The following is a 24,826-nucleotide window of genomic DNA, read 5'->3' as shown; positions in this document are numbered from 1 at the left end:
CAAAAATAAAACTTCATACTCAATTTAATACTTAAATTGTTAAAATATAATTTTATAATATTTTTAAATGTCAGTTTAGATGTTATATAATTTTATTATTATTTGTGCTAACATTTTTTAAAATATTTTCGTATATAATTGGCATTTCGCTTTTTGATATATTTTCATATAAATAAATGTCTATACAACTCATATTACAATTTTTTCATTTAATACACTAGAGTTCCGAGTTTAAACATTTTTTGAATATAAACTTTTTATTTTTATTTTAAAAATTTGGCATATGCGATTTTACATTTTACAAATATTGTAATCCTGTGTAGGTCAATATATTAATATTTTTTTAAATTACATGAAAATGAAAAGTATGATTATTTAATTAAATTTTTTGTTCGATTTATCATGTATAATTCACATTAATATTTTTTATATTTGCAAAGATTTTATTTTAATGAGAGAAATGAGACAGTTGTTTTGAAATATTCAAATTGTATTATTAATATCAAATTAATTTAAGTTTTTTTCTTAAAAATAATTTTTTCCCTTCTTTTATTATTGGTGATTAGAGGAATATTAGTTGTCATTTTTATATCTATTATTTATCATAATTAATATATCGTTTATTATATTCATATATATTATAATTAATGTAAAATAATCATTTTCATTTAGCCGTTAATATATGAATATATGATATTTTTTATATATAAAGGGTAAATTTGTTATTCGCAATTTCAATTCAATTTAAACTTTTAGAATTTAGAAAATTTATTAATTTTAGAGATATGCCTATGCCTTTGTATTTATGAACTAATTAAGACATAGAAATTGTGACATAAATAGAATTTATACTCTTTAGTTTCATTGATTCCTAAGTGTATTATTTAATAATCATTTATTATATCATTAATTATTAATTATTATAGTTAAATTTTTATCTATTTTATTTCTGCTTATTGATTAATAAACAGGTGATACAATTTGTTTTTTCAAAAGTAACATAATTGTTGTAATGACAATAAAGTAATTTATAATTATTTTTTTTTAATGTTTATTCTTAATTATTTATTAATTCATAAGATTACTTAACTTAAATATAAATGCTTTAAACGAATGGAATTTTTGAAAAGGTGAAAATGTTTAATAAATTTATTTAATGTATTGGCGATCAATTATATTAGATTTGGAGTAGGGAAGCTAATATTATTAAATTGGACTTTAACGAATAAAGTCTGTCGGAGGACAGGTGATTTTAAATATATTCTCTTACGATTTTTCATCATTATCGTTGCTTATGAGAAAAAGAAATTTGTCCACTGGGCAAATGGCTTCCGATATACAATGTACAAAAATCTCGACTCTCACCCAGATTTTCAATAACTTTTGCTTTAAAATAATTTTCTCTTTCTTCCAACTGATTCCGAACTTTCGACTCCTTGTTTCTTGTAATATTAAAGAAGTGATTAATTTTAATTTCACGGCCAATTTTTATCTCTGCTACAATTACTATCAACTATATCTTGTTTAATTTGCAAAATGGAAAAATTGCTTTTACTTATACAAATTCAATTTTATTCGCAAAACGTTATGCGATTAATGATTTTATTATAAATTAATAAGTATCATAATAATAGAAACTTATTTTTGTCATACGTACTCACGCACATATTGCCTATTAAACGCTAAAGAGCTTTAGCAAATAAATTTCTTAACTACTATAATACGAGTGATTGCTTAATTATTTATTTGCTTATTATTTATTCTAAATACATTGTTTATTATTTAAAATATTACATAAAATTTATGTTTTTCATCGTGTAAATTTCGATACACAAAGGGTAAATGTTTGTACCTCATAAGTTTATACTCACTGTAACTTATTTAACATCAAATGAGAAATCGATAATTATTATTTTAACGAGTGAGTTACTTTATTTAAATTATTTTCGATATTTTTCTTATATTTTAATAAATAGCTAACATTTGTATTTTTTTTTATTATTTTTTTTTTATTTTTTTTTTTTTTATGAATTTTAAACAAATAACTATATAAAGAGTAGAGAAATAAATATGTAAATGAATAATTATATAAATATGGGTATAAAAAAGATAATTATATCGATAAGAATAGGCTGATTTAATTGAAAGCTTTTTAATAAAAAAAAAAATGCTTGTAAAAATTTGTAAATATGTAAAAATGTTTGTAAAAATGTTTCTAATAAGTATCGAGATAATTCTTCAACGAATGTTGCTATCGAGTCAACGACTTTTCGTATTTCTAACAAAGTGTAAGAAAATAATAAAACTCATCCCCTAAATAATAATCTCGTGTACATAGTTCTGTATCCAATGAGCAAATAATAACTTCTCGTTTCTTTCAAATTGTTTAATTTTCTATTAAGAATAAATGATGTAAGTAAACAGTATTATTGAAATTATAAATATAGAATTATTTTTATAATAATTAAATTCTTTGTGTAGGAGGGTGTCGAATTGGAAAATTGAATTAATTTATAATTTAACGAATAATATTTAATAATTTTAATATAATTGAATGAAATAGTTGTGAATATAGAAGGTAATATTTTATGTTGTGCTAATAAATCAAAGCCCATCGAAAAAAGTGCGATTATTTAAAATGGGTACTTTAAAAAGTAAGGGTGGTTAGGGGATGTCTCGCGCGTTGTAAAAATTTGCTAGATACCTGAATTCGCAATTTACGCGTAAATAGCGAAGTAGTAACGCAGCGCTACGATCAGTGAAACGCGAATTATCTTGACCTTCCTGCAAAGTTTTGACGGGAGTTGTACATACTTCAATATGGCGAACCACGACAAAGGACGCAGAAAGTGGGGAGAGATTTCACAAGGTACAATGAAGAAAGGCTCCGAGTAAATAAGCGCGAGGATTAATTGAATAAATAGCGTCATTGGTCTTGTAAAATCGCGATGCTAATGCCCGAACGTTAGTGTGAATTCGCTAAAGTTCACTAGACCATCGCCATTCTGGCGCGAGTCGCAAAACTAACCTCCTGAGCGAGTGAAGCTAACCTAAAAGGTTAAAAGACGGCGAACCGCGGGAAGCTCGTTAGAGCATTTTCCGAAAGGCGAATGTCACGCGATTAAAAATAGCTTTTATTGCGAATTAGTGTTGATATTGCGGAAAATCGATATTCTTTTCAATTTTCAAGTTCTCGTATTACATAACGTTTGTTCCTTTTGTTTTTTCGCGACTGCATTTCCAAGGGTACGTGGATGAATAACGTTGAAATCGCAATGTTTTTGTTGTAAAAAAGGCACAGCAGCATCCCGGATCTTGTCGGTTTTTCTTTTTTAATAATGCTTATTTCGATGCTTAAATTAAGTATTCATTTGAATTTTCAATTTGCTTAAAAATGGATACAATGTAATTTAAAAATTTTATTACTTTTAAACAGTTTTGATTAAATTAAAGTCATATGTTGTGTGTAGCATTGTCAATATGGTTTGATTGGTTATTGTATAATTTGTAGATAATTCATCTGATTTGAAATTTGAACGAGACAGATTAGCTGCAATGAGAGGGGGAGCAAATAAAGCACCACCTCGAGCACTTTATAGGCCTGGAAGTGGACCTTTGAGAAAGTCTGGAAGATCAGAAGATTATGATCATGAAAATAACTGTCAAGAAAGACCAAGAATGTCTTCTATTCAAGATCGATTAAAGCAGTCACAATTCAGTCACCAAAATCAATTACAGAATAGTTCTAGATCTCATCAAATTGATAGTATAAATGACAAATTATCCGAAATGCATGTAAACTGTAGAAATAATATTGATAATTACGGTCAGAGTACTTCAAAAAACAATCATGTATCGATAAACGATCCTAGGAAAAAAAATAAAAAGCCAGAGCAACAATTATATATACCTAAGAAAGTGAAAGAAGCAATGGCAGAAGAAGATACAACCAATAGGTGAAAAATATTAATTTAATATTGCTTATTTATTATTTGAAGAAGATGTAGGAATAATATATGTATTTTATAAAATAATACTTAAAATGCATAAAAAATTTATATTTAAATTTTGAAAATAAAAATATTTCGATTTCTTTGGTTATAAATATTTGACATTGTCAGCTGCTAATATGTAAAATCTTTATTTTAACATCTGCAACAATATACTTAATAATAATAGATTTAATTAAATGTAATCTAACAAATATTTCTATCGTTCTGACAATTTTTGTAATAAATTTTTAAAATAGTTATAGATTAAACTCAACATGAAGAATAATTTGATTTTTATGTTATATACATTATTTAAACACGTTTTCAATATTCATAAAATTATTAGTTTATTATTTTTGAGTTAATATGGGTGATTGCAGAATTATTCATCAAATACTTGGAATTGCAATTTTTAATTTGTTAATGTAATTATTAAATTTTGGTTATTCGTTAAAATGCTTAATAATTTCTTAGAGCTTTGTTGCAAAATAATTGGGAAAAAGACAGAGCAAGATCTGAAAGTAGAGATTGGGATACGCAGCCTAATCGTAATCAACGAAACGATAGCTTTCTTGGTAGAACCAATCCTAGTAATTTTGGTGGAAATCACAATGATAATGGTAGTCGAAATAGAGTTGATCATTCCAAACGTTTTATGGGAAATCGCAGAAATCGTAATACTTCTGAAAATGATGAACGTAGACGACCAGAGTCACCCTCATTGAATAGAAATTTCAGTAATCGCAGAGATAATTTACGAGATATTAGACAAGTAAGTTGAAATAAATGAAAAGAAACGGAATTTTGTGATAATGTAGAATAATAAATTTTTGTTGTGTAATCACTTAGGGTTCTGATCCACTTTTTATAACACCAAAAAATACTAATGATAGTAGAACTCGAGATACACGAAATAACGAGTCGTTTGGATATTCGGATAAATTTCAAGGAAAACCTCCATCTGGAAAACGTGGTGGTAAGGAAATTACCATGACAAAAATGTTAAATGTAGAAACTTTACCACCACGTTTAAAAGTCAAATACTTACAAGAACATGGATTAGTTTCGTCACAAAATAGTGCTGCCGGTACAACTTCGGAAGATAATCGTGACAATAATACGGTTACATTGCCAGTAAGTAGAACTTCTTTCTATCTCTATGCTGTCTAGCATGTAGCTTTCGTTCAATTTGATTACGATTTTTTCCAATGAAAATTGAATTTATATATCTTTATATTAACTTATATGAATTATTCGTTTTCATTCAACCAATTTACTATAAAAAAGTTGAAGTTAAATTAAACAATAATATATAAAGGAACATTGTTTATTAAACCAAATTTCAACCATTATTTTTACACTAAAATTTAAATCTTATATTACGAGGTATTCGAGGGTATATGTGTAAACTCATAAGTAATGCGTCGTTTATTTAACTCTATAATAATTATCAATCGCTCCATTGTTTTTAATAGGTTTCAACATCTTGTTATTCATCTACTGTCCAGCATTCACGAACTATGCAGAATTTACAACCAGGTTGTCCTTTATCCCCTCAAACAGTTTTTTCAAATGCATTTCCAGCAAGAAGTATATTAAGAGGTAGAAACAGATCAGAAGAATCAGAAACACCTTCTGTTTTTAGGCCTGTTACACCTGATCAGTATTCTGCACCAAGTTCAAGATCGCATACACCCAGTCAAGAATATACGAACAGGTAAATCTTTTACATAATTTTATATGAGAATTAGGATGCATTTAATTTTTTTAGCCATTTTTGTTAATATTAATCATTTTGTATTGCAGACCCTATGATCGCCGTGGAAGTAGTAGTACTATGTATACAAGTATGGAAAGTTTAAGCCGTATTGATAGTATGTTGATGCCTCCACCAGCTTCATCACCAGGGTCTTATCGTTCCAGTACTAACAGATGTCAATCACCCGCTGAGAGTCGTAGACGAGAATCGATGCCTCCATTTAATTCACAACGATTACATCATCAAACGTTAGAATTTAAAAATTTCATTTCATTAAATTATTATATAATTTTTTTATTACATTAAAATGAATATAAATCATTATTATTATATTGATATTTATTTTATATTTGTATTAAACAATGGTAATTCTAATTGAACTGAAATATTTTAGACAAAAAGTTAATAACAATTTATGTGAATCTAGTTCTGAACTAGAGAAGCCCAAATCTCGACATACATCAAATATAAGTCCAGTAAAAAGTATATCGTGTAGTCCTGTGCCTGATAACGAGTCCGAGGTTACTTTGGTAATTATAGTTTTAATGCTGTAAGAGTATATCATCGATTAGCAATTTATTATTCATGATTCAAATATGTTAAAAGGATTGGTGCGAAGAAGTAGAATTAAGTGAGAAATTAGAAGCGGAGCAAATAAGTCGTAGTTCTTCGGTGATGAGTTTACGTGAAAATGTAACTGTTCCAATTAATCAGCCAGTAGTTGGAAAAAGCAGTAAACGTAAGAGTTCGAAAAAAAAGAAATCAAAACGCAGTGGCAGAGACAAGTACGAATATATCTTTTTCTCCCGCTTCTTTTTACATTAAAATAAACGAATAATATAAGACGTTGACAGATTTTTAACATTTGATACTTTTAATAGATTTAAATTAAATTTTATTATTAGGAGTAAAGAGAAAATTGAAGGAAGTAGCAGGGAGCGTCAAAACAATCAACACAATCGAGAAAATGATAATTATAATAACAATCAGAAAAATAGTATTAGCAGCAGTAGCAAGCGGTATGATAGTAGAAGACGGAACGTTTCTCATCGAAGTCGAGAATCGAGTAAAGATAGAAATTTCCGCGGAGGCAGTCGTGGCGATGAGTTTTATAGAAATAGGTAATAATTATTGATTTATTTCTTGATTTATCTTTTGAATAAATAATATAAGACTTATGAAAATCAATTTATTTAATCCTATTATATTTATAGGGCATCTATAAATATAGAAGAAAATTGGAGAACTGGCAGAACGTCGATTTGTGAATCGGACGATGGACGTCGAACTCCGTTATCGCATTCCACATCAGTAACTAATTCTGGTCCTAGTTCTATTAATCGTCAATCGCCTACAATTTGTACAAACTCTCAGCCACCAGGCGTTCTAGTTTTACCAGATCAAAATCAACTATCGTCTAATATTACACCTTCTAGACAACCACAATTAACACAACAACAAAAAAGAACATTATTTGATCCTAATAATCCAAATAAACCGATAGTAATAACTTCACCAGGAAGTAGAATTACTTCTCAATACAGGTAATGTTCCTTATTAATATTTTTACTGATTTAGCAACGTTTTTATAAAATAAAAATTAATAATCATACAAGCATTGTATAATGTTAAATTATTAATTTTACAATAATTTCATACAATTATTAGAATTTTTAGTAAAAGGAAAGGGAAATCAAAGAATGATATAGATCGATAACGTTTATCAAATAAAAATATTATGTAAAAATATTATATTATGTATAATTTTAATTGTAAGAGATGTTTTAATAGCAAAAGCACCTCAAGTGTCTTTTAATAAAATATGTAACTATAAAGTATATTTACTAGGTCATTAGAAAAGTTATGCGATATATTTCATACATTACTTTTCAATTATATTAAAAACACTAATGATTGATCGCATGAATATAGTTGAGTTACAAGTTTAATGGATTATTCATCTATTTGGCTAATTTTTTTTTTTTTTTTATATATATATATATATATATATATATAGAGATAATGAAGTTCCCGTCCAAACCATTAGTGCTCCTGTATTCCAATCTCACTCTGGAATACAACCAATTATTCATCATGATTTTCAAAATTCACTCATAGATAATATATCTATGCCACAAGCCACAGATCAATTCGGCGGTGCAAAACCATCATGGTATAATCCATATTCTGAGAGGTAACTATAGATTTATTTATTATTAGTATAAAAATAATATTTAAGATTAAATGCGTTTTGCTAATAAAAGAACAAATAATTTAATTAAACCTAATTGAAAACAGTAGTCTATGTCAATTTGAAATTAATTTTCTATTCTTAGTGAACTTATTTCATTATTGGATAAATTTTATTGTCACCCTTATTAAAACAAATTGTTTTAAATTATTATTAAAGTTTATAATTAATAAGATAAAATAAATGATTTTATTACGTATATTAGAAAAATTTAGAAAATAGGTGATTCATACATTTCGAAAAGAAAGTAGATTTGGTTCACCGAAAAAATAAAATATTGTTTATTGGTGTCAATTATTGAGGTTTTATAAATAAAGTAATTATTGATAACAACACCCCTATCACATTTAGTCTTTTTTTTATATTTCATATGAATATTTATTCATAAATCAATATATCTCTTTTTTCAGTTTCCGATCAACAAAAAATCCTTATTTACTTTTGGATATTTCATTAGCCGATTCAAAATTACAACACATTCTTAATTCTAGTAGTATAACAGTTAGTTGGGATGTAATATCTCAAATACGCAGCTATCATCAACAATGTTTGCAAACTTTACTGATAACTGATCTTAAATTTTGTCAGACTGAAAATGTAGAGCAACATTTTTGGAAGATTATGTTTTATAATATCATAGAAATTTTAAGAAAGCCCATTCCTAAAGAAGATGCTGAACTTCGAGAGCAATATAAAAATCTTTTATTAAAAATTGTTGACGAAGGAACAGCATATTTCGCGAATTTACTCACAGTTTTGGAGACTAGTTACAATTTTAAAATAGACACATTTTTAACATCTGCTGTTCCACCGAAAGGTCTTGGAATATTAGGATTAGCTTTAGTTAGTGTTCAAAAAATTTTTTTATTTTTGGGTGATTTAGCGAGGTATAAAGAATTGGCTAATGAATCTGTAAATTATGGCAAGTCAAGACAGTAAGTAAATCTCATAAGTATTTGCCGTTTATATTAAATAAACATTTTAATAATAATTTAATAATAATAATTACAGATGGTATTTAAAAGCACAACAAATCAATCCAAAAAATGGAAGGCCCTACAGCCAATTAGCTTTATTAGCAACTTATGCAGTCAGTTGATTTTCATGTTCTAAAATATTTTTGAAATGTTTTTTATTGTCCAATAAATTTTAATATCTATAATATTGTATTTTAGAGAAGAAAATTAGATGCCGTTTATTATTACATGCGATCTCTAATGGCTTCTAATCCTTTCCCATCTGCTCGTGAAAGTCTAATAACTATGTTTGACGAAAATAGAAAAAAGGTAAATAAAAAAATTTTTTATTACTAAGAATTTAATTCATAATCTATTTCAATTAAATTTTTTAATAATATTTTGGTTTTGTGTCATTGACAGTATCTACACTATGTAAGTAAAGTTTAGTATTTAATGTGAATTCCTAATCATTCATTTCATGGTCGTATAGACGATTTACTTTAGTAGTCTTTATTTAGTCTGCTATATTTTGCAATTCCTAGGTTAATTTATTGCTTTTATGTTTCTATGAACTTCAATATTTTTCTGTTGATGCACTGCAAAATGATTTTTACACTTTCCATGGCAAACAAAATTTTCCCATTCATTAGTTTTAGCAAAAAGCTTTGTTTATATGAAATAAATTTAAAGCTTATAACTGTTCACCGATCAGCTGAATTAATTGAATGGCTATATAGAAATTTGTATAAAATTTTAAATAAAAGTCAATGTACCTTTTGCATGAAGATCATATAATTATGCGAATAGTGAATTGCTCGGAAATTTTTTATAAACTATTACGTTACGATTATTAATAAATAGAAAATAAAAAACACGTTTACAATTATATATCTGAATAATGATATAAAATTTATTGCGAAGGTCAATTTTTATTTCCCTTTTTCTCAAGACTTATAATTGAATTAAAAGCTTGCGATATTTATTTAATAGAAAAAATATTCATTTTTCATCTCGCGAATCTTTATTTCTAAATTCTAATTTATAAAATTAATAAAGATAATAATCCAAGAGATATTAAATCCAAGAAGTATTAAATATCAGTTTCAGTGAAAAACTTTATATTATAAATTCCAACTATTTCCATTAAAAAATACGTTTTTTATGGTTTTTTATTTATACGTTTACAAAGTAATTATTCAGTATCATACACGTATTTAGTTTGGTTTACTACTATTGGACAAAATGTTGTTTTTATTTTTTATAATTAACTTATATTATACTTTTATATATTAATCGTAAATCATCTACTGTAATTTTTGCATAAAAATTTATCATCAATTGTTCTATATTTAGATATTTAAACGTTTACACTATATAGTAGATGTTACCCGTATTTTCTATGATTTCTTCTACGTTTTTATCAAAGTTGAATTATCTTTAAATTTTGTAAATGTAAATTTATTTATTGTGCAATGTATCGACGTAACTATGTCCGATAAAATTGCCATGTAGGCGCACGCAGTATATAGTTCACACGTGCATGATTAAATTGTAAAGTTTTTAAAAATATGTAAATTTATGTATAGTATGAATCTACGGAGCGTAAACGTAAAGAGGAAAGAAAATTAAAAGAAAGAGAAAGAATGAAGGAAAAGGAAGGTGCCAACCTCGGTGGCGGTCTACGAAGAGAGATTTGGATTCATCCTGGCGGAAAGCGAATGAGACGAACGACATCGGCTACTACCACAAGTGAGTCAAGATTAGGCGACAGCGATCTTGAGGACCTTTCGCTGTTAACAAGTGTCGAGGTATGTACGATAAAGAAAATTATATTTTATTTTGTATTAATAATACACATCCACCTACATCTATGTATACAAATTTTTCTATTAATTTACCAAATTTTCAATGATTGATAATAAAATAATAAAAGAAGAAATGTTTATTAAAAAATATTAAAATTAAATTTTATAAATAAAATATTGTTTTAAATATTATTCAGTAATGGTGTATATAATCACAATATGTATTTTACCTTTATTAATCTATAAAGAATTATGAATTCAGGTAGAATTTATTAATACCTTTACATGTATAAAAGTAAAGAAATTTATAGAAATTTGTACAATATAATTTTTAAACATACGATTAAAAATTTATTTAAATTACTAAAAGGAAACTTCATATTTATTCATTCATATTTATTAATCATATTCAGATTAAAAATACTAATTTTTTTTTAGTATTTTCAAGAAATATATTACCGGATTTATAAACATTGTATAAATTATAATTTATATGAGTCTATGTACATGTAAGAGCTTAGATAATGGGTAAGAGTAAGCAATACATATATAATTTGAAAATTAATATATTGAAATAATATTTTCTAATGACATCCTTTACAAGTGGGTATAACTCTATTTATACAACTTTAATGAAAATATGAATTTGATCTTTATACCTTAGTATATAATTCAGGATTATCAGAAAAATAGAAAAATATTACAAAATTATACTAAAATTTGATAATTTTTATAAACAAAAAACAATATATATTTTTTTTTTAGTTGAACAAGAGATTCGTCACATCATATCTTCATGTTCATGGTAAATTGATAACGAGAATTGGGTAAGTTTTTAATAATTATTCTTTCTTATTTTTATAAAATGTACTGTCAATAAATTAATTTTATAATCAAATCGATGATGAAATATGTAATGTATAAACGCACTTTAGTGGTATTAATAGCTACAGATCTACTAACACTTCAGTTTCTCGATATTAATATTATGAATTTTTATATTACAAAAAGTATTGTTTAATATAAATGAGTATATTACCATTTATATAAATATTTAAGAAAAATTTCAGTCACTCTAGTTTATTTATGCCTTTATCTATCGTCGGTCTTTAACTGTGTAATTGAAAAGGGGTGGAGCTGCATAGTTATGAATAATGGGAAGCTTTTATAGTTGTTTCTTAGAAAAGATGCTCAGAACTATTGTATTCTTTTCTTACATTCTGTTTGATGTAAATTAATGTAACATTACATGACTGATGGTAGCGGTTAAAACTTTGTTGTCAGACACTTGTTCTATCTGCAGAATGCGGAATGTTGATTTTGCGAGGTAAAAATATTAATCCTTACTCTACTAGGTGAAATACTTTATAATATATCTGCTAATATTAATGGCTCTGATAGAGTCTTACGTTACATTTGCATAAGAAGAGTGCGTTGCCGCGTTAATTATTTGCGGTTAATTATATGGTTGCTTTAATAGGGAATTCGTCAAGTTCCTGCCTTATTTAGGATTTTTATTGAGTTCGCAGAAGTATGTTGAAAATCTTTGTTATAAAAGAAAGATAATATTTTAAAATTAATATTCCGATTATTTTATTTAGATGTTATTTTTGTAATTTACCGTTTTTTATTATTCATTTTTTCAATAAGATTGAATTGCTTTATTTTAAAATCACCAATGAAATGAATTTCTATTTATTCTACATCGAGCTGAGTATTTAAATTTATACTTTGTACATATGAAATGACAATATATTATTAAATTTATATTAATCAATTATCAGTAGCATTATTTTAATTATTTTCAAATTAAGATGATTGCCTACATTTTATTAATTGAGTTGAACAAGTTGATAAAATTATATACATATGGATATTTAATAAATTTAATTATTTATTCTATACACAAATCTGTATAATGTAGACTTATTATATTTATAGAATAAAATTTTTACATTTATACATATATTTACATGCATTATGATGATGTGTACGCTAAAGAGTAAAATAGTCTAAAGTAAAATGCAATATTTTATATCATGTAAGTGTCGTTCTTTTAAGTTTGATTTGATTTGATTTGAAATTTCATTAGAATACAATAAAATCTTTTATTAAATATTTAAAAACAACTTGAAATTGAAAAACGAAAGAATTTGTATAATTTTGAAATATTTATATTCGTATTACATATTATAATAATTAATTGGCGATTGATTGTCGATAGATACTTGATATTTAATTATATGAATGCTGTGATTATTAATAACTTAATATAAATGCATATAATAAATAAAAATGACAAGCAAGAAGCTAAATAAGATACGTGTAATAAAATATTAAAAAATTATGCAAGTAAGTATAAGTATGAGTTGTATTGGTTTAAAGCCGAATAAATAGATTGTTTATATTTACTAAAATTGCACGAAATTGTAAAAAATGATAGAGAGCTTTATGAAATCGAGCGAAAAGTTTTTTCACAAGGTTTGACAAAGTTGCAGCATATTTCACATATATTCGGTGTTTTTCCGTTCGTTCAAGTTATGCTTCAGTGCTTGCGAATTATGCATACATTGACTTCTCTCTCTCTCTCTCTCCCTCTCTCTCTCTCTCTCTCTCTCTCTCTCTCTCTCTCTCTCTATCTCTGATGCTTTTGACTCTCTGACTTGTTTTAAGTGTACGCGTGGCTCGTTAAATTACGGTCCTCGTGGGACTTTACGATCTCGTGAGATTGCCAAAGTTTGCAAATGGCTCCCCGCTGCCTCGTAACTGAGTGGAGGCGTATATTGGGCGCGTTTATATACATTCTACTGCTGCAGCACTGTTTTCATACTGACCCGCTTCGATGAGTTATCGAATACTCTGGCAATATGAGAATTTCTCCTTAAGATATATTGAAGGATGTGAGCAAGCGAGCGAGTGCTATTCTAGGTCTGCCCTTCTACACTTGCGTGCCTTCGTAATTTAACCATTTTAAATTTACGCCAAATCACCTTTAGACATACGTAGTGCTTCGTGCTTATTACGGATAATACATGCATTTTTGTTATTTTTAGGCATTTTATTATTGATGACTTTTTTTCCATTATGTGCGCTATATACTCCATTCAACTATATTACTATATTATAATGATCTTGAGATAAATAATTTTGTTGTCAGTTAATTATGTGATTTAAAGAACTCACTGATTAGTATATTTTTACTTTAGCTTATTACAGCTTATTATTATTATTATTATTATTATTATTTAATTTAATACATGCATGTTACGCATGCAATTATGTACGTTAAAATGCTTATGATCATTTAAATAATTAAATTAAATTGGATATAGCATGTAAAATGTTAAAAATTAAAATTTATACTTTTATGCAAGATTAAAACTGAGTTTTTTTTTTTTAACAGGTACTTGAGTTTTTAAATTGAACGTTTTGAAATAAACGTTAAATTTATTTCTATTCAAGTAATTTTACGATTTTAAATATTTTTAACCCCTTGGTTTTAATAAATAGTACAGAAGCATGATTCTGAAGTTTTCGAAAGAATAAAAAATATTGTAAATTTTTATGTTAATTTTGACGCTTTAATTAAGTTAAACGCTAAAATTATATTAGAGTAACTATCAAAATTTGCGATAGTAAAGTGTATATTTAATTAGAAAGGTTATACTTCAAAATATTTTAATAATAAATATTATTTTAAATTCTTAAAATAATTATTCTTTTTCAGCAAATTTTAATTAATTTAAAATTTTGTTTATATTATTTTTTATTGTATACTTATTGTGATTAATTATATTTAAAAAAAATATATAATAAATTTTTCATATATAATTATTTGGTATTAAAATTCATTCATCGTATTTGCATTTGCATTTGCATTTGTGCAGGTACAAATTATAAATAAATGACGAAAAATAAATTAGCAAGAATTTGTGTACTCGTCCTTTTCTTTTATATTTAAAGCACAGAACTCGATAACTTTGCGTCTACATTTAGACAAAGGCGAGAACGTTTTCATTATTATTTTTTTTTTATCTTTTGGGTCTCTGCTTGTGTCATAAGCTGATTAATAGTTCATGTAGAATGATTAATATGTTGAATAGTAATACCTTAAATTAGCTTTCGCACTCTTAATAATAGAACTTAAAAATTGAGATAGTATGATTTATGTTTATGCATTTGCAGTATTTAAAATAAAGAGATGATCCTTTTTCTAATTAAATCAATTTCGGAATTTCAATTGTCAAATGAAATTTTATTCTTACTCTACTAAGCGCATTGCATATAAATTGAAAATAAAATAAAAAAGTTTCTGTGAAGTTCAGAATGTATATCAAAAATATCAAAAAAATTAAAAATATCAAAAATATTCATAAGCTTCGGAATTATGAATGTATTTAATTGAAAAGTAAAGAAAAATGTTTTAAGCCACCTACAATTCGATTGTATTTCTTATTATTATTTTTTTTTTTAAACACTTTTAATTATATATAGAAAAACTATTTATTTAAATAATTTATTTTGTAAATTATTTCTTATCTTTAGAAATGTGAATTAGACGTTTAGAAACGTGGGCAGTGCTTTTTGCAAATCCTTTCTACAATCACTTGAATTATATCCTGAAGTAGCAAATGCCGGAAAATAGTATTTTTTGTATATTTATGAATTTATTCTAGTTTAATACAGTCTGTTGGTATATTCTATTCTATTATATATATTTCTCATTATTATGCAATATTTTTTCTTATCTTTTATTTTCGATTTAATAATTTTAGTATGCAGCTATTTCAAAATAATTAAATAATATAAATATACTATAGTCTACATACTATCAGTCATATGATATTGAGATTTTCAAAAGTTTTCTAATATTTTTCTTAAGAGACTATTGAAAAAACATTAAGAATTTTCAATTAAGAATCATAAATGTGATTTGTATATGCCGGACAGGATATTTATTCCATAATCATAAATGATCGTCGATATTTAGTTGTATGGTTTTTACAAATGATTTTGAATTATTGTAATAGATGTTGACCATTTATATTTGTACTATTTATATTATTTATAAAATATAAATTAAAATATATTTATCATCCTTTGTTTTCAGTAATTCGTTCGTTGTTTTTTTTTTTTTTTTTTGTTACATTTCAGATAAATGATTATATTTATAACAGTTAAATGATATTTGTTATAAATCGTATTTATAAATGCATCGATAGTTGTTTTATATGTGTTGCAGAAAAGTCTTTTTGAAATATATTGTGAATTTTACCATGGAAAAAAGTCTTTAGTATTGTATATTATTTAACATTATATCTGAAATAGTAGAAAATAAATTTTACCTAAACAGAATCTAAAATCTCTAAGATGTATTAATTATATCATATATAACGTTGCAGTAAAAATATATCGATAATTTACAGATAGTATTTAAGTTGATAGTAAGACTTATCTTATTAGATTAATGATTTGTTGCTATATAAGTTGTAAATTTAAATTTGATTTCAGAGTATAAAATAAGTAGTTTTTATTTTTTCAAAGAAAAAATATAAGCATGAAAATAAAATGTAAATTTAAAGAGGTAAATCTGATATTCTTTTGATTTCTGTAGATTCATAGGTAAAATAATATTAGGTTAATAAAAATTCAGAAGTAAAATAGAAAAGGAAAACGAGTTCGGACGACACAAGAATGAGCAAATAAAATCCGCCGCTAACGGCCGACTAATAGCTCTTGATCTCGTATCTTGAACTGTACATTGGAAAATACAGCGAATGAGTGAGATAGATACACACACACACACACACACACACACACACACACACACACACACACACTCTCTCTCTCTCTCTCTCTCTCTATATATATATATATATATATATATATATATATGGGTGCGCGCGCGCGCGTGTGTGTGTAATGAGCGATAGTGAATAGTTCTTTCGATTGAGAGAAAGGCCACAAGGGTTGACTAATGACGGTGCAAATCTGGCGTAAACACTACTATCAATTCATTGCATTCATAATCATAATTAAATGTACGTTTTCTATATTTAAATGGAGTAATGCGACACGTGCGCAAGCGTATGTACAACTGTAAGGAGCATGTGATTTGTGTTTTATGCTCGTCTTCGTGAAAATGCTAATTGACAATTACATGGCGCCAGACTACTGTCGTCTCGTTGCTCATAGTATTTCTTTCCGCTACCCTTCCACGGCAGCTCTGTCTTTTCTTCTCATTTTCCAGCGTCATTTCAAACCTGATATTCTATCGTTCTGCATTGACTGGTCTTTTTTTTTTGTCTTTTTTTTCTTTCTTTCTTTCTTTCTTTTACCTATGATGATCGCCCCTCCGCCCGCTAATGTGTAATTAATTGCTCGTTTCTTGATGCTTCGTGTCAGCAGTTTCATTTATATGCACACGTAAAGAAGTGAAAAATGCTCTTTTGTTGGGAATTCCGATTAAAATTTGTGTAATAAGATGTAGAAGGATGGGTAATGACGGGGAGAAGTGGGTGACGCGCGCAATAGGTGAGCTCTACAAGGACAATTTAAGGATGTGCGTTAAGGATGCTCATTGGGCAGGTGATTTTTTTTTTTTTCTTTTTCTATAATGCTGTGGAGGTTTGTACAGGCTTGCAAGATCGAGCCTTAATATGTTTTCTCGTCAAAAATGGCAATGTGCTGTATACTTTAACGATGCATCTACAATTAGAGATGTGCGTTATATTATCGCTATTTTTTACAGTTCGATGGCAATCTTTATATACTCGTTATATTTTATTCAAAATCTTAAAACTCGGCAAATTAGTATAATCGGCCATTTAATATATAATTTTATTCGCGTTTCGCGATTACATTCTCTTTTATTGATGTTATATACAAGTGCTTGGGCACTTTACTAATTTTATTTTGTTATACTTTTTTTCCATTAAAATTTTATGTATAATAATTTTATTTGCGATCTGCTCTTAAAATTCACTTATTGCATTTATGTGTATCGTAGCATTAATAAACCTTTAAAACGAATTGCATCTTAGACAGCAAATATTTAAATATTAATCTTAAATTTATATTTAAGTAAAGTTTATATTAATTGACAACGTAAGGGCTAATTGTCAATAATTCGTATAATTCTAATAATTATTGTGCCAAAACTTATGCACGTAAATACGTATATGTGCATCGGTTAAGATCTTTAAGAGTGTATGTATGCATTACGTAACGTAAGGAACAAAACTGGTCAGTTAAAAATTAAAGTGTTGATAGATGGAATTTCCGAAGGTGAGAGCATAAAAATTGTTGATGTAATCGGTAAGGGATTAATTAGTGCTGCAATGTCTTAAATAATCAGAGACCAGCAATGTCGTGTTGATAAGTAAGGATATTTACTTTGTAAGTGTAGCATGTGATTACGAATTGTCTAAGTGTTCGTACTTGCTCGCCAAATAGTATAACAACAGATTATTGTAACTCATTTGAATTGGATTATCTTTTAAAAATAAATTTTACTCTACTAATTACTTGTTTATTGTATTCGATGAAAATATATCGCTAATCACAGATGTCGAAGTTTCATTGAAATTTTTTCACCCTTGCTCGTGCATCAAGATTTTGCTGTTTATTGAATTTCCAATGCGAGTTAATTTTCTTAAAGTGCCTTTAGGTATTTGTTTAGTTAATCTGTATGAGCATTTACATTTAGATTTTTGCTTGAGATAATTTTCATTATTAATGTATACTTTTTAGGTGTTGCCTATGGATCAACACCAGGAATCATAAAAAATTTACTTAAAAAATAAATAATATAAGTACAAAATGACTATTGATTTTTGTTCCGACAGCTAAAAGCTCAGTGCTCGTCGCTTATGTAAACTATTTACGTATACATACGGCTATCTATTCTCTCGCATCGTCCAATTAATATTCAAATGTACTTTATACAATATTAATTATTATGATCCTGAATATATTAGCATGTAGTAAGGAAAGAGATTTCAGTATCGCAGTGAGATTTTTCCACTTCATCTTTCACATCTCATGCTCAATGGATCTATTATAAAGTCATATTGTCTCGGTTGTCGTAGCACGCACGCTACACACACCGCAATGCAACGCTACGCAACGCAACACCACGCGCGCGCGCGCGCGCGTACATGTGTGTATATATATATATATATATATATATATATATATATATATATATATATATATATATATATACACACATGTACGCGCGCGCGCGCGCGCGTGGTGTTGCGTTGCGTAGCGTTGCATTGCGGTGTGTGTAGCGTGCGTGTGTTTGTGATATCGACGGGGGCGGAAGCATCGAGCTTGAATAACTTCATCGCCGTGCGCGTATCAAGATTTAGCTTTAAAAGCCAATGGTGCTCGAAGGAAGTACGTGGCGGCTGGTGCATGTTGTTAATGGGCGCACATGGGCGCACGCACTCGATATACATAAAAGTTAAGGATCATCGGCTGCGTTAATTTCGTGGCGCGCGCTCCTGCAACAAGCGTGCCGGCATTCATTACGCGCTTACTCCCGACACTGCATTAGCCTTTAAAGAAATTGCAAATCCAACTAGCATCAAAAAGCACGGCATGGTGAGTCGTCCGGCGAGACGTCGCACGCAGATCGCTGAGCCGAGCAGCAGCAGCAGCTCGTGCCTCAGGAGCCGAAGGGCGTCGGAGGCGCGCGTGTATCGGTCGGCGATGTAATGGATTTAGCTCATTACGGGGCTCGAACGTATCTTCGCGCCCCGAACTTTACACGTGTATCCAAGGACGCCACCTTCCAACACGCTATTCATCGCTTCCCCCTCCACTCTTCCCCTCCCGATCGCTGCGCCCGTGTTCTCTCGGCAGCTTCCGGCGAGCTGTTTCTTTTTGAAGCAGAGGGAGGGTTGCCGTGGCTTACGCGTGATTGAGAGTATCGAGTCGCCTTCCTTTTGGCATTTTATCCATTTTATATTTTATGATTCCGTGGCTAATTTTATGTTAAAAGTTATTTCGACAAATAATTACAGGGGTTGCCGGGGATGCTCCTTGTTGCGAATGCGCAATTAATCGAATAGTCGGCCATAAAGGCCTTTTAAAGCTTTTCATTACACATTTCTCGTACGAATTTTTACCGAATATCCGACAAAATTTTCATTTTATTTTTGCAATTAATTAATTATAAAAGTATTCTTTCAGTGTTCGCGGCTTACATTATCACATGAAATTGCACGCAAAAGACTGATTAATTTCTTAATTTTACATCGAGCATCAAGTATTTTCCCTTATCTTATCCTAGGATCTCTACAAAATCAAAAATTGTCTTCTCTAATTTTATTTATCGATGCCTTGTTTTTTTCTGAAAATTTCGCTTCGCCACGGTTAGCTTCTGTTTTCCTTATATCTATTGTACTTAAAATAATATGAGAGATTTAACGTCGCGTTGTGGTCCCTTCACTACGAATCTTTTTGACACATCGCACGACAAGCGCGAGACACGTTCTTCCTATAAATTTCCAAGGAATCTCATCTTGTGCTGTAATAAATTGCTGTTTTGCTGATACCGTTGCTGCTACCATTGCGAAAACTGCTCTGAGAGCAGTAAATTTGGATTGTTGCGAGTGTCTTTAAGAGCTTATCCATAATGCAACGAAAGGGATGCACGTGCTTTTCATTTTATTTAAACTAATTCGATCAAATATCGAGATGAGTTCGTTATGTGCATTATATCAATTAAAATTTCATATTGTCAATTACTCAAATTATTTATATACTGGTAATGTATTGTAAGACACATCAAATTTTAATTACAATGTATCACTTCGTTATAATTATATTTATTCTTGTCTAATTCAATTGGTTAAATAAATAATAGTATTAATAATTACATTGATTAACCTCCATTTTTGTTTATTTTATTTTATCTTTCTTTTTTTCTTTTCTTTTTTTTTTTTAAACGATTGAATAACTAAGCTTTAATTTATGAATAATTTTATATGGCAATTACTTTACATATTACTTATATGAATTAAAGCTCAATTACATATTAGTAATAATTAGATTTAATAAATTGACTACTTGAAATTAATATTATAAAACAATTAAATTTAATTATTTATTGACGGCATAAGTGAATTATTAGTCCTATTCAAAGTATGTTAGGGTATTAAAGTACTGAGTCGTTGCTTTTAAGTATTTTCTTTTCTTATAAAGAGTGAACAACAGGTGTATTAAAAGATAATTGTGATAGAGACAGAGAGAGAGAGAGAGAGAGAGAGAGAGAGAGAGAGAGAGAGAGAGAAAGGACGAGCGAGTAATTTTGAAGAGCGCGTATAATTTATTTACTTTTAAAATTGACATTCTGATTATTACAATTTTCTCATATAAATATCTTAAATTCATTATAAAAATAAAAATAAAATAATATAATGGTTGCATCATACGTTTAAATTGAATTGCACAATATAAAAAGCATTTGGATAAATATAATAAAAGTATAGTTACGTATTATCATATTTATTTATCGAATAATCAAAATATTTTTTGTATTTAATAAGAATTATTATTAATATATTGAACATAACACTGTAATATATTAAACAGATTATTTAAAATAAAATAATTTATTCGTAAAAGTAAAGTATTATGTTTTTCTTATTTATTATTAAATAAATAAAAATATTATTCTTTCAATTAATATATATATATATATATATATATATATATATATATAAGATTAATTTTATAGATTTTGAAAAAAATACTTACAGCACTAGTAGTACTAATTACATCCACCGTTTAACATTATTTTCAAACGAGTTGCAGTATTTCATTTGAAATTGCTCTTGAAGTTGTTAAAAGTGGACAAATGTATTTTGCAGCTTAAGTTTCTATAAGTTTTCCTTCATTTCGAATTTCTTGAAATTAAAATTTATTACCAGATATGACAAGATTACTGGATATTACAAGGGAAGCTGGAGACTTTACAAACTTCAATATCAATTAGAATGTAAACAACACGTATTAGAATTGTGGAGAGAAAATAGGAGAAAAGGCATTCGCTGATCCCAGCGGACAAAAGTTTCGCAAGGGACAAGCGAGAGCGAGTTCGATAGCCTTTTAAAAGCGCAACATATTATAAAACACCTGTAAAGACAGGCAAGCTCGCTGACTCGCAGTCAAGGGTAATAGATGCTCTGGGCTCGTACATTTTTGTTCTCGTTGTTAGGTGTCATCAACATTGCACGGCAAAGGCGGGTGGCTGCGGGAGAAGTGGATGATATATATATATACATGAATGTATGTGTGTCATGTGTATCCAAATATATTTGCACACACACACACACACACACACACACACACACACACACACAAAATATATATATAGTATAATGCACAAATAAAAATAAAAAGATTATAGCGAGAAGAAATATATAGACATATGCAATAAAAATGCATGTATATGTATATATGTGCAACAGCGAGTACGGCTAGTGCTTATATTGTGCCTGCACTCTCTCGTCGTTGCTAGTAACACACATGGCTTCCCGATGGTCGTTTACCCGCGTGGCTGGCAGTGCTCGATAGTGACGACGACCCCGCCCGCTCCAAGGACACCTTCGGGTACACACCGCAGAATCTAAGGAGAACACGAGAGAGCGAGAGAGAGAGAGAGAGAGAGAGAGAGAAAGAGAGTAACGAGGGAGAAAAGGAGAGACGGGTGAGGGAGCTCTGGAAGAGAGACAGAGAGAGAGAGAGAGAGAGAGAATCGGGCGGAAAAGGAGGACAGGACGAGAAATCACTATGCAATGTCTGCCGTTCATTGCAAACTCTCTTTTTCTCCGACTCTTCATTATTTTCAAGTCGATTGTTTTAACTGAAAATATTGCTGACACGGAAAATCAAAGTCTTTTGAAGTCTTTCATTTGATATCTACTGTGTATCATTCTAAAGTTGACAAATATTAAATTATGAAATGAAATATACATAATAATAAAAACACATTTCACAAATATGATTAGTAATCCATTCAAATAATTTTTAAAATATACATCAAACAATTATAATGTGAATAAATTTTAATTTTGATAACAGGGATTTTTTGTTTGTTTCGTTGATGGATTTATTTATAAGATATTAATCGGTATAATTTTTAAATTAAACATTAACTGAAGCAGGCAATATTGAATATAAGTAACGGTTGTTGAATTATTTTAAATTTAACCTTTGTATCGAATAATACTTTGTGTCGATGTCTAAATATTTATATTTTTTGCACACTTACTGATTTATTTCTTCTTCTTTTTTTTCAAGTCTTGTTAACGGAAAATATTAGTTGGGATAGATAAATTTAAATTTCAATCATCGCTCCCCTTTCATGCGAGCGTGTGTGCTCTCACGCATTCATACATACAAGCGAATGCATACCGAATGGCTTATATAAAAATATACATTCAATCTCTTAAAATACATCTATTTATTGTATATATATATATATATATATATATATATATATATATTGTCACACGCGATAACTTTTTTCTTTTTATTAGTGCATTACTACTTTCATTCTTTACTGGTCAGCACTTTTATTTAAAAATCTTTAAAACATCGAATCTATTATTTTTATATATTGTTCCTAGTTTGGTGATCTAATTTCAAATACGAATACAATCTTAATGTTGTTTTTTTTTAATATTTTATTTATGATTTTAGAATGGATATAAAAATTTATTGTCAGTATAAAATAAAAAATTCGTTTCCAAAAATTATAAATTTAATGTATTAATTACGAATGTTTTTATTATTTATTAACTGTTAATTTTTAAAATATCCTTTATTATTGGTTGGATACAAATTGTTTTTACTCTTTGCTTTAGTTAATGAATATATAAATATTCATTATGAATAGTATACAAATTTTTCATTTCAAAATTTAATAATAAACTGATTTTTTATAGGATAATTTTATAATAATAATATTGCAGTTTATCTTTTCTTACGTAATTTGCTATTTATTAAAAATATCACTATTGATTGATATGATTCTCGACTATTAATATAATTCTTTAATATTTGAATATAAATATTAAGCCATTGTAGTTATCGATTGTTTTTACTTTCATTTATAATTTTACCAATACATATTGAAAGTTTTCAGTCATACATAATAGGATATAGGAAATAGGATCGTACTCTTCGATAATAACAGTTTTTAAAAAGGTTTTTTAAACGAAAAACATTAAATATCTCATGTAAATATTTAGTTTGAAAATGTTTTGTTTTATACAAAATTAGGAAAAATGGTAAATTATTTTTTACGTTTTTAATAATTTCGTAAGGTGTTATTGTTTATTAATGTTGTATTGTTAAAGATAAACATTGGATAATTTTAAGCAATAAAAATTTTAGATGAATTGTGAAAGATGAGAATGGTGGCAGGAGACTTTTATAATTATTTGTTTGCTTATATTCGAATATTATGAAGTACTGACAAATAATTGTGTAGCTATGTAATGCTTTGAGTAATTGAGCAATGTGCTTTGATAAGCCGAGATACACGATACTTTCATTTGCCTATTACACATTGTATACTATAGAATATCTATTTTGAGATACTTTCATCTGCAGTTGGGATTTTTATCCTCGCTTTACAGGACATCGTTCGCAAATGAGAATATGAACAACCGATGTATGATGTCCTCTCGGTCCATTGCCCCTACTGTATATGCACTTGCCAAGCTGTATGTTTTCAATCATTGGACTCGATCAAATAAAAAAATGTTTTCTTTTCTTCTATATTCTTTTATTATTATGCGATTATTATTATTATTATTATTATCATCATCATCATCATCATCATCATCATCATCATCATCATCATCATCATCATCATCATCATCATCATCATCATCATCATCATCATCATCATCATCATCATCATCATCATCATCATCATCATCATCATCATCATCATCATCATCATCATCATCATCATCATCATCATCATCATCATCATCATCATCATCATCATCATCATCATCATCATCATCATCATC

The 24,826-nt window shown here is 27.9% G+C and overlaps 1 protein-coding gene across 1 annotated transcript in view; it reads left to right on the top strand.

Moving 5' to 3' along the window:
- Positions 1-2,820: 2,820 nt before the first annotated feature.
- Positions 2,821-24,826, top strand: part of LOC105360001 (Smg6 nonsense mediated mRNA decay factor) — a 154,390-nt gene continuing 132,384 nt past the window's right edge. Inside the window, exons 1-17 of the mRNA XM_011496771.1 lie at positions 2,821-2,869; positions 3,512-3,956; positions 4,467-4,764; positions 4,842-5,126; positions 5,468-5,709; positions 5,799-5,999; positions 6,146-6,281; positions 6,358-6,536; positions 6,657-6,872; positions 6,966-7,295; positions 7,769-7,945; positions 8,413-8,937; positions 9,014-9,092; positions 9,178-9,288; positions 9,382-9,393; positions 10,548-10,769; positions 11,532-11,593. Coding sequence (XP_011495073.1) covers positions 2,821-2,869; positions 3,512-3,956; positions 4,467-4,764; positions 4,842-5,126; positions 5,468-5,709; positions 5,799-5,999; positions 6,146-6,281; positions 6,358-6,536; positions 6,657-6,872; positions 6,966-7,295; positions 7,769-7,945; positions 8,413-8,937; positions 9,014-9,092; positions 9,178-9,288; positions 9,382-9,393; positions 10,548-10,769; positions 11,532-11,593 — 3,569 coding nt within the window. The remainder of the gene's footprint in view (positions 2,870-3,511; positions 3,957-4,466; positions 4,765-4,841; positions 5,127-5,467; positions 5,710-5,798; positions 6,000-6,145; positions 6,282-6,357; positions 6,537-6,656; positions 6,873-6,965; positions 7,296-7,768; positions 7,946-8,412; positions 8,938-9,013; positions 9,093-9,177; positions 9,289-9,381; positions 9,394-10,547; positions 10,770-11,531; positions 11,594-24,826) is intronic.

The sequence above is a fragment of the Ceratosolen solmsi genome, unplaced genomic scaffold (genome assembly GCF_000503995.2).
Source record: "Ceratosolen solmsi marchali unplaced genomic scaffold, CerSol_1.0 scaffold29, whole genome shotgun sequence".
In the NCBI taxonomy this organism is placed as follows: domain Eukaryota; kingdom Metazoa; phylum Arthropoda; class Insecta; order Hymenoptera; family Agaonidae; genus Ceratosolen; species Ceratosolen solmsi.
The sequence above is the reverse complement of the archived record's forward strand: the minus strand, read 5'-3'. Positions and strand labels throughout refer to the sequence as shown.